Source organism: Poecilia reticulata, linkage group LG22 (genome assembly GCF_000633615.1).
Source record: "Poecilia reticulata strain Guanapo linkage group LG22, Guppy_female_1.0+MT, whole genome shotgun sequence".
NCBI classification, from domain to species: Eukaryota; Metazoa; Chordata; class Actinopteri; order Cyprinodontiformes; family Poeciliidae; genus Poecilia; species Poecilia reticulata.
The window spans coordinates 16926634-16938058 of record NC_024352.1 but is presented as its reverse complement, the minus strand read 5'-3'; the positions used below and the strand labels follow the sequence as shown (position 1 = coordinate 16938058).

At 39.7% G+C, this 11425-nt stretch overlaps 1 protein-coding gene across 1 annotated transcript in view; it reads left to right on the top strand.

Moving 5' to 3' along the window:
- Window positions 1-10359: 10359 nt before the first annotated feature.
- The window catches only part of col10a1a (collagen, type X, alpha 1a), a 4714-nt gene continuing 3648 nt past the window's right edge, over window positions 10360-11425 (top strand). Inside the window, exons 1-2 of the mRNA XM_008399762.1 lie at window positions 10360-10458; window positions 10759-10882. Of these exons, the coding sequence (XP_008397984.1) occupies window positions 10774-10882 (109 nt within the window). The 5' untranslated portion in view covers window positions 10360-10458; window positions 10759-10773. The remainder of the gene's footprint in view (window positions 10459-10758; window positions 10883-11425) is intronic.

Sequence of the window (11425 nt, the reverse complement as noted above, 5' to 3'; positions counted from 1 at the left end):
TGACTTAACAAAATAAATCCAGGTATTTTGGGAGAAAGAACATGAAGTTGTTACAGGTGAAACATTTCCAAAGGTTCACGCATCCTGAACTCCTGGCTGCTAAAAGCCAAAGTTTTTAACACTTCATTTAACATAAACGCAGATCTAAAAGCTCCTTTAGAAATAAGCTAAAGCATGGCTTCTGAAGCTCAGCAAAGTTTAAATTACATGTAATTTCATGGCATTGTTCAGAATTACAAACACAGTTCTGTTCAGTTATTGTTTCCAAAACCTTTCTGAATTAATGCTTGTTAAAAGCAACAGTTAAATTTAGTACTGGAGGTACGTTGCACTTCAGATTTGCTTTGTCTGAATGTCAGGTAGAGTCCCAGACTTGTGGCCAGGCAGTCTTAAAGTTCGACTGCTCGCATTTCGGTGGGTAATCAGAAGGTGCACTGATTGGAAGAAATACCCTAAATCAATGCAGTGTGAGATATCTTTCCATTTCCACAATTACATGCCACACAAGGCTCTGAATAAATTCCCCAAACACAAATGTGTTTGGACTCGGAATCTAACGTCGGCAATTCTCCTTAAAATATCCTAGAAGTATGAAGTCTGGCCATGTAAAGGCCTTGAGCAAACATGAAGGGAAGCCAGCTACCAACGTGTAAACTATGTGGAACGAAACTCCAGTTTGTTTTTCTTCCTTTTGATTTATTCTTAGATGAGCTTGCGTCTGTATTTTACCAGTAACAAACTCCAAAACAAGTGCTGCATAAATGAACGTTCTGAAACAGCAGATGTTGGTTTCTCTCATAACTTTAGATTTAAACTCCACATCTGTCGTCTACTGCCTAAATAACTCAGATGTCCGATTTAAAGGGCTTCATGTTTGGTTTCCTGGTTATAGCAGATGAACTTTGATGAAGTAGTTTCTGTTTAGTTTAGTTTTTTCCTGGCTGCACATGCAAAATCTGAACAAACAGAAACTAACCTTGCACATCCAGAGTAAAACGACGGGAAAAGACCTGGGTTATAACACGCATCATCTGCTTCAATCTGTTTGATTTCAGGGTCTGTTAACAGTCTAAATATCGATTGAGGATTAAACACTTTCATCATGGTCATGAATATCTTGGTACTTTTGAGCCTTTTACCAAATAACTGTATCCAATAATTGCAGCTCCTTAAATACTTGACCGCTCTTCTGATTGATTTCCTTGCATTTAACCAGAATCAGTAAATTTTTTCTCTAGCGTTGAGGGTATTTCTGAGCCCCGTGTTGAGGTAGATCCCATTAGTCAGACGTCAGCAAAAGAAAATTAAATAAAGCGGTTGCCAGTGCTGTGGCAGGTTGAAGAACGACAAACAAGATTCCTCAGACATTTATAAAAACATACTATCTCACAGTAATAATCTGGGTTCAGGTGTCTGCGCATCTACAAACAGAAAACCAGATAAACAAAAGCCTGACATGCTTTTAAAATGTCACAAAGTGGAAAATAATTTATCTTGAACCACAGAAAATGTCATTTTGTATGTTCTAATTCACAAAATACAGTTTACCTTTCATCTGCATGCAATTTTTTTTTAATTCCAGACCTAATTTTGATGTGTGTCATTATTCTGATAGTGGAGCAGGGATGCAGATTTAAACCTGTAAGTATCTTTTGTCTCTGTGAGTTGAAGAAAATCCACAATATTTTCAAACGTTTTTTTTTTAAATTGTTTGAAGTGATTGTCATTGTAGCTCTTACAGATCAAAAAGTCGTTGTGAAATCACGTAACACATAAGGTTAGTGTGGAATCGGGACGTCTGTGTGGTTAGTTTGAATGCGATCAACTGTGGTGACTTGGATTGACACGAAAAATGTATCACCCATTAGAAATTCACTCAAGATGTTTTACATGAGAATTATGTGTTGTTTTTATCATCAAAAGCTCTAAGGCAGCATGACATGTGTTACCATAAAGATGGCATGTGATCTTTTGGTCAGAACTGTACGTATTGTCCACGTACCTGACACATGAGCGCCAACTAAACAAGGTGCATCCTTTTATAAAATGATGAATCCAAAAAGGAAGAGGACGTGAGCAGCACTGAGAGTGAACAAAAGTATCTTGCAGACATTACTGCCTCTATATTTTTAGTGGTACAAAGTGGACAGGATGACATTGTTTAGCTATATTATTTAACGTGGGAGGATTCTCATTCAAGCACAGTTGGTCCTACTGTTTCAGCCACACAACGCTCATCAGCCAGCAAAACAAACCTCCAAACCACACCGGACTGAGCCTCAGTCCCAACAATGTCTTTGACACACCGTGCATTAAACTCCATCTGACTTCCTCTAGCCGCGTCTTTATATACAAAAGTCACACTCTGAGATATGTGAAGTGTGTGGGCCTTAACTAACAGTTTGCCTCCTGCACTTATTTTGAGACAGACATAGCTTGCACCAAATATAGTGCACAAAAGCGAGACTTGTCTTGCCTCTCCACAGGTCATTATGGTTCAGAGCTGGCTGTGCTCACAAGTGACTGAGGTGGGATCGTGTTGTGGAAACAGTGTTTCTAGGTTGTCAATTTGCATTTCGGGCACAGAAACTGTCATTATTCGCTCCGCATCATCCCACCTCCTGTCAGCATCTCCAGTCAGACTTAACGGCAAACGTTCTGATGAATCACTGAAAAAACTATTTAACTCTTTAATCAGTTAAACGGCAAACCCAACAAGACCTGGCCGTCAGAAACTGACAGAGGCAGCCACGGTTTTAATGGAAACTTTGGAGAGTCTGCAGAGAGCCACAGCTGAGATGGGAGAACTGATGGAACAACACCAATCTGGGCCTTAATGAATGACTATTGTTGAATTAAAGACCCAAGAAGCCATACTTGCAGTTTGTCACATGCCATGTAGGAGGGACAGCAAAAGTGTACCAAAAGGTGTTCTGGTCTGATGAGAGTTTTCGTCCAGTCGGAGGCCGTAAAAGACTATGGACAAGGGTGGAGTATCTGTTTCCAGCAGGGAAATTACCCTAAACATGCAACCAGAGTTACAATTAATTACAAGTATGTGCTTGAAAAGCCCAATTAAATTTCAGTCCTAAATCTAGCTGAGAATCTGTGGCAAGATGTGTGTATTTATATTCCCAGATGTTCTCCATCCAAACCGGCTGAGCACAGATTTATAGCAAAGAACAATTTGCAAAACACTGTCAACAACATGCTCAAAGCTGATGGAGACGTACCTCAAAAGATCTGCCACTGTAGCCGGAGTGGAAGTTGGTTCCACAAAGTGTTCCACAATACTTTGTGGTTCCACAAAGTATTGTGGAACCATACTTTGGTACCTTGGTACCACTACCATGGTACCAAGGTAGCATGGTAGTCATTTCCATGTTACCTTGTGTTGGACAATAACGTAAAACCTTAATGAAACACATTGAAGTTTGTGCATGTATCAGGACAAACTGTGAAATTAATTAAGGAGTGTCCATTGTGGAAAAAGGAGTGTCCATTGTGGAAAAAGGAGTGTCCATTGTGGAAAAAGGAGTGTCCATTGTGTTTCCATATCTTACACTATTTTTAAATATTTTGTTTTCAGAGGAAAGGAAACATTTTCTCTGGTTTTGTGGGACTATTTTATTTCATTCTTGAAAACAGTGATCTCCCAACAATAAAATACTGAGTAGTTTTGTTTTGTTTGTCAGTTTTACATTTTCCTACAGTGACCGAACACCGACATGCTCGGGTACAGCCTGACAGTTTTCCTATTTAATCACTCTTACTTTAAACAACTTCAGATGAGCCAAAAAATTGTACAGCAAGGTCTTTAAAAATCTCGCATGATAAGTTGGCAAGAAAGGAGGAGTAGTCTATTTATACACATCTGACTTTTTCACCTTTTTAATACATCTGCGTGTCCGTGTGGCTTTTAAGGGCACTGTAATAAGGCCTGGCGACTAATTTTATTAGTTTTTGACCGCTGCAGATCTTAAAGTCTGATTTTCTCCAAAGCAGCTTTGAGAACAGTGCCTCTAACCAACAGCTGAGTCAGATGTTTCCTTAAATAAATGCACAGCGCTCTAACAGAAACAATCTAACTGAAGCGGGGGGAGAAGGAGGAAAGTGCCACTTGTCTAGGTTGGCTAGAAATCAGTAGGTGCTGACTTTTCCAAAAGCGTGTGGAGCTGCAGTTTCCGCCGGCAGACTTGTGATAGTATCTCAAGTGTACGGCGAGCACCGATTTCCCGCAATTTCCAACTAATTATTTTTAATAACACAGCAAATGTAATACTAATCTGGTAATAGTACATCTATATAACGTATAATTTTAGATCTGCATGATGTCTGTACCTGTGAGCAGCTAAGGAGCTGCAGACTTCCCCTCATTTCCTTGTCAATCTGGGTTTCAAACTGGTGACCTCCCAGACAACATCCTTGATTTCTAGTTACTTTTACACTTCCGGCTCCATTTAGGTCTATGTTTGTTTTCAAGACCCTGTAATTTCCCCACCGATCACTCAGAAGGGCCCCCGTCAAGTCTGCCATTCATAAAGTTTAAAGTAGCTCTTAGTGGTTCCAGGAGTTTATTGAAACATTAAATTTGTATCCATGCAGTGATGGTGTATCTTTAGATGTTGCTAAAACTCACGTGCTTCGCTGGGTCTCTTTACATCAACCGCCAATTATGCTCTTCTCTTTGGGTGTGGGTTGAGCCTCGGTCAGTATGGAGAAGAAACCAGAAACATCAATTCCTGGGCAGCGGAGAGAACAAAAACAGACAAAATGCAAAAACCTTCCTTCCAAACACTGTTATCATCTCAGAGTGTAAGCACAAACATGGCGACCACTGCCAGTAACGCCGTCCAGAAGTGCTCTCTGGGGAACTTTGAGAAATCCACAGGTCGTTGTTTGGCTTGGACAAGGCCTGAGAGACACAGAGAGGACAAAGACAGAAAGTTTTGCCCTGTCATGGTCTCCCATGCTTGTTTTTTTATGTTTCACTTCCTGTGTTTCACTCATCCAGCATAAAAACAGTAAAGTATCCATCCTTGATCTTTCTCACTTTTTCACTCAGTACAATTTTATCTTATTTACAATTTTGTCTGATGAGCAACACAAACTACATGTTTCTTTGTTTCTTTGTTTGCTTTTATATATAAAATATGACAACTGTACTGTGGATTTATATTCCATTTTAATTTCTTCACGAGGTTTTGTCCATCTAGAGACAGAAATTGTTGCTTATTCATTCATGTCAAGCTCTATGGGATTGAATTAAGAGTGTCTATGAAGGTGTGTTTTCAGGTTTTGCCACAGAATCATGAGATGTAGTTCTGGACTTTGACTAGGCCATTCTAACTCATGGATATGCTTTGATCTAATCCGTTATTTTGTAGCTCTGGTTGTATGTTTAGGGGTCATTGTTCTTGTAGAGGGAGAACACACACGCCAAACTAAAGTCAATAATTCATCTTTTTCTGAATTCGTCTTCTCGTTTTCTTAACCAGTGTCCCTCTTCGTGTTGATGAAAACAATCTACAAGACATGATTCTTCCATTGCCATGTCTCGCTGGGTATTGTGCAGTGTTAGTTTTCCACCACTTGTGGCATTTTGCATGACAGCCAAGGTGTCCAAATTTGGTCTCGTCTGGCCAGAGCCACTTATATCCCATGTTTGCTGTTTCCCTCGTTGGACTTATGGTAGACTGCAAATGGCCCTTCTACGACTCGCTTCCTGCCACACTTCTGTAAAGGTCAGATGTTTGGAGCGTGTTAAAAGTTTTCCCTGCACTTCCTCCAGAGTTGCCATGGGCTTCTCGGCTGCTTATTTGGTTACTGGTGTTCTTGCGGGGGCAATAATCCAGGAGTCACCAACAAACTCACCAACACCAAGCCATGCGTTGGCCAGTTTGTTGTTTTCAGACGGCGAATCAAACAGTGTGATAGTTAAGCTTTGGGATATTGTTCCATAACCTCATCCTGCTTTAAATTTCTCCACAACTTTCTTCCTGACCTCTCGGCTGTGGTTTTTATCTTAAGGGTGCTGTTTGTTCACGAATGTTCACTAGCAAACCTCTGAGGCCCTCGTAGGACATTCGCATTCACACCGAGAGCAACGTTGAATCCTTTTGCAAAAGAGGTGACTTCCTCCTGCAAGAGATTGCAACAGATGTGGACGTACGCCACGGTTTTCAGGTTTTATCTATTAAAACTTTGAAAACCATGAATCCTTTTCCACCTCACGGCTCTGTGCAACTTTGTGTTGGTTTAAATGCAAAATCCCAAGAACTACATTGAAGTTTGTGGTTGTAACCTCACAAAATGTAAAAAAATAAATAAATAGAAAAAAGTGCCAGGGCTGTGAATATATTTGCAAGGCAGTGTTCATTACACTGATGAGGACTGTTGCATAACCCACATGTGAAATGACTGTGTGAAAACGGGAGGCTCCCAAGCATTTGGTTGCACTCACTGACGTTGGGTGTGTTCTTAATTGGCTGTTAACTGACTTTACTAAATTCAGTAAAACCATTTTATGCCATATGTTAAGTCAACAGCATGAAACTGAAAGCAAGTGTTTTACGGGGAGGCACTAATGATATTAAAGGGAGTGAAGCGACGTCAGCACGCTGTTTTTTTAAGCTAATTTCTAATGGTTTTTACAAAGACAGCAGCAAACCACATTAATATCCTGTCAGGATGACGCGACCACATAAGAGGCGACTTTTTAACGCTCTTTTGTGGATTTCAGGTCAGTACAATAACAAAGTTTTTCACATAGAGGAGCACTGGTGTGTTCAGAAAATAAAGGTTTTCTAATTCGGATCCTTCACATTTGTTTGAAGACGTTCAAGTTTTCTTTTTTTGTTGTTTCTGGGGGTTTTTTTGTTTTGTTTTTTTTATTATTATTGTTCTCAGAGGATGGAGCCAAAAACGGAGAGGATTTGCAGTGGTTTAGACATATTTGAGAAACTGAAAGGCACTCAACTTATATGAAGTTATGAAAAATATAAACTTCACCCTCTTTCGCAGTGTCATTGCGTCTTAACAGGAGTAAAGAGGAAAAGGTGGAGCCTCCCTGCAAAGTACACCAATAGATTTTAAAGCATTGTGACAAAACTGCAGGAGCGGAAAGTGCAGCATCAACAAGCAATTCATCCAAAACAAGTGAAACTATGAGACAAACATAATTTTGCACAGCTTTTAAAGTGGGATAAAGCCTTAAAAAAAATCTAAACTATGCCAGAGAATATGAAAAATGCTGCAGCAGCTCGAGCTGCAGGTGGCAAAATCAACTCAACGTACAGTTAGATCAGATATTTACATACACTGAGTGAAAAGACGCTGCTTGACATTAAATCTGACTAATACCAAGTCAATTGCTCACTCCAGAATAATGAGGGAGATTGTTTTTAGATTTTCAGTTTCAATGTCCTTCAGATTATAAAGTTTGAGTTCATTTTATTAGTATTTCAAAGAACTACATCTACACTGCCAGAGTTGGGTCAGACATCATGGCTGTCCTTCCAGAACCTCTTCTAAATACGTCGCTGGACGTTTTTGGCTAACAGGGTCGGCTTTGTATGCCTCCTACTTACATATACCATTTTAGCTCTGTCCACAAACTTTCTCGGGAACTGAAATTAAGGCTTTGGATGGTCACCCCCAAAACCCTGAATTTGATGCCCTTAAGCAACTTTGTCACTAATTTGGTGGTATTGTCAGGGTCATTTGTCTAAGCCAAATATTATCTCCTGCCCAAGTTTTCATTTCCTGCCCGATGTCTTGCAATTATCCCACATGAAATGATGGCTTGTTCATGGTGTACCTAACCTCTCCTGGAGACAGGCACCATGTGTGTCCCTGCACAGCAGATAAAGGAAATGGATTCATGCATGACTTCTTCTTCACCGAGTGGCTCCTTAGCTCAAGTAGGTGCAGGACACGTCGAATTGTGAATACGGAAACTCTGTCAGCAGCTTCAGTGATACAAGGGAGCTCATTTCTCAGTAGTATTAAGCAATGAAATAGTATGTTTCAGATTTAGAGATGTAGTGCTTACAAAGCCATGATATAATTTTTTTGTGTTTTTTCTGAAATGGCATAGTAAATTTGTGTATGTGAACTTCTGGGTTAAATAAATAATTTTTTAAAAATTCCTTGGAAAATAAATTTCTCTCATTATTCTGGCACTTAGCAAACATACTAACTGACCAAAATCAGAAGTTTTATCTAAATTATAAAAAGGGTTTTGTGTCTTTTTATATAATGCATACAAATATCTGCTTTTATGTGCATTTTTGTCATTGGTACCTTTGAACTCAGTCTGCTTTTTCCCTGCATACCATCTCTCCCATCTTAGATCATTTGCAAATGAAGATCACAAATTACATTATTTTTATTTGACAAGATGAGTGAACTTAAACAATACTTGCCAAACATGATTAAGTGCTTAGAGCAAGAGAAGGTAGCACTTTGGAAAATTGCAGATAATTTGGGTCTAATTTACACAAAAAAAAGAGAGAGAGAGAAAGAGGGGGGTTCAAACGAGCCCTATTGGGAGGATCTTTAATTAAACTTGTGGTGAAAGACGCCTGTCAGAGTCACGTGCGCTATAGACGCCTCATATAGAAACCCAGCGAAGGCCTCAATCACACAGCTCATCATCATTTTGTCAAATATACACATGTTGCCTGTATGATGTGCGCACATTAGAGGAGCGAAAGACGAACACGTGCTATAAATGGCCGCGCGATGGTCAGGGAGATTTGGGAACGGGGCACGGGAACTACCCTACACATCGTTTATGGCTGCTGGTGTGTTAGAGAACATGTGATTATTTGGGTGTATGCATTTCCTATGTGGCCGGGCCTGAAGCTGTGAAATTACAGTCGGAAGATCTCAAAGTAAGCAAGGTGGAGGGCAAGGGAGGATAACTTAGGGGCTGACTGAGGAAATACAACATCACATCACGACAGGAACCAGATTTACTGGAGCAAATGCACCCCAGGCCCTGGGTAATATATGTGCACCGAGAGGACCAAAAATAATGCACGACCACAAGGGTATGGCTGTGAAAAATCTGCTGTACACAAGTGAAAACGTGCCCCCTGGTGGCTGAGCGGTTGCACTGCGTGTACTCGGATGTTAAGATAGAGGCTCTTTAACTTTCAAAGATGCAAAAACGAACGAGAAATGTTAAAAATGTATGTCATCCCATGCTGTATCGCAACTACACCAATATGATTAAATAATGTGGATATTAAAGTTTAAGTAACACGTTTGTCCCTTTCAATGTTGTCCTATGTTAGTCCTTTAAATATTTTAACTCATTCAAAAAAGTCCAGATAACTCTCCTCCCTAACAAATCACGACTTCAATTCACTTTAGTTAGTTTCTATTGCGCCAATTCACAACAAATGTTGTTGTGATTTTTCTTTTTAGCAAAAAAATAAATAAAATTTTAATTCAATCTTACATACATACATTTCAATTGATCCTAGTTGTCAAACCCATGATTTATACAGTTTGTAATGTCTTTATCAAATCCTCCCAGCAAGCTTCATGTTGGTATAAACTGACCCATTTTCAGAAAGTGTTATGTATGAACTTTGTTTCCTGAATACAAACATTATAGACAACCAGTTTTTCAAATAAAGTATTGCATAAAGTGGTTATATTTTTTCTCTTTTTGGGGTTAGCAAAGTAAAATGCAACTTTAGTGAGAAGAAAAGGAGGAAAGAGAGAAAAGAACTTTCTTTCCAGTAAATATGCAGTAAATAGAGGCATATTTACTGCTCATACATAACCCTGTATCATTTCATATGTCAATATATGAATGTGGAAAGTAAACACAAAATAGACACAACATTTATGTAATAGCTGGAAGGACTGATCATAGGAAACATATTGAAAAACTAATTAAATAGCTAAAGAAATCTTAAAAATAATAAATAGTCACTGTAATAAATAAGTAATCACAATAAGTTTATAATCCTTAAAAGAATTAGAAATAGTAGAAAAGTAATAAATCTGAGGAAATGAAGGTCTACAGAAGCCCACCAGCAATCAGGCCAATCGATGACAAATACAGGAACTAAATGGCATCAAATTATTCTTTAAATTCCTCAATACAATTTTCATTTATCAAGATTTTATTTCAAGAAGAGGGAAGACAGAAGAAAATGTGATAATCATGTGTCTGGATATTCAAGACATGGAGGCACTCTGACGTGACATGCCCGCTTTGGGAAGATCTGTCTGCTAATTACACCCTAGCTCTAAGGAGGGAGGTGCTTTTTGGTGAGTTTTTTTTAATGATGTGAGGGGCAGATATGGTATAAATACCCACATCATTGTACTGGAGGCCAGCATATCCTCAGTTGTGCTCCTACCCTAAGGATATACAGTGGCACCAGGAGCTCTCTGGTGCAGAAGAGATTTGGGTTTCTTCTCCTTTGGATGCCGGTATGTTCGACCTTCCTCTTCCACTCTGAGTGTTTCTTTCTGTGGAGAAGCAATAGCCGAGATCCAGGCTTTCTCCAGGCCTCGGCTCAATGGAGAAACAAGTAGTACTTCGGGATGCTTCACTGGCAATATTCAGAAGATCCTGCTAACAGACTTCTTGTGTGCATCCCGCTGAGGTTCAGATGCCGATTTGCAGCCTCAGTGTTAGAACAAATCTCTGTAGGACATGATAGCAAGTGATGCTAGAAAGATTTACCTGAGGGACACTTGCACTGACAATCTTCTTCTTTTTCCCCGCAGGTTTGAGCTTGCAAGATGGACCTACGAGTGGCAAGCATCCTCCTCCTCATTGTGGCCTCTGCAGCAGCCACTGGAAAGGGCTACGTGGTGAAGAAAGTGGTGCCCATGAATGTTAAGAGCCACGGTGAGCAAAATGCAACCTTGTACACGAGCTGTGGGCTTTTCAGGTTTTTGTTTGTTTTTTTTTTTTCAAATGGAAAAACTAAGCAAGATAATCAGCATTTCTTCAATACAGAAGTCATTTTTACCTGAGCCGGAGTTCGTGACACCTTGAATCTTGAAGAAATTAGCCGGTTTCATATGACTGATGCACACAGGCAGGCAGGCAGATGCTGATCACAGCTGTGTAGGATTTTTAAAAACTGAACTCCACTCTGCCGAGCGGCAGTGCCGCGCTCTGATTGGCTGCGGCAGTGGACCTGTCTCTCTCCACTCATCGTCTCTGTTTAGATGTAGAATGGCAAACCTGCTCAGTCGGTGCAGAGTCAGACTGTTTTCTGCTTCTGGAGGCTGCAGAGTCTGATACTTTTTTAACAGTTTTTTTTTTTGGTTAGTTTTTTTGGTTATTGTTTAATTTTATGTTTTTTAGAGATCTATGTATAGAAGTTCCCCTTAGCATTTAAACATAAAATGTTTTGACAAAATGCAAAGTTATAAAACTGCACTT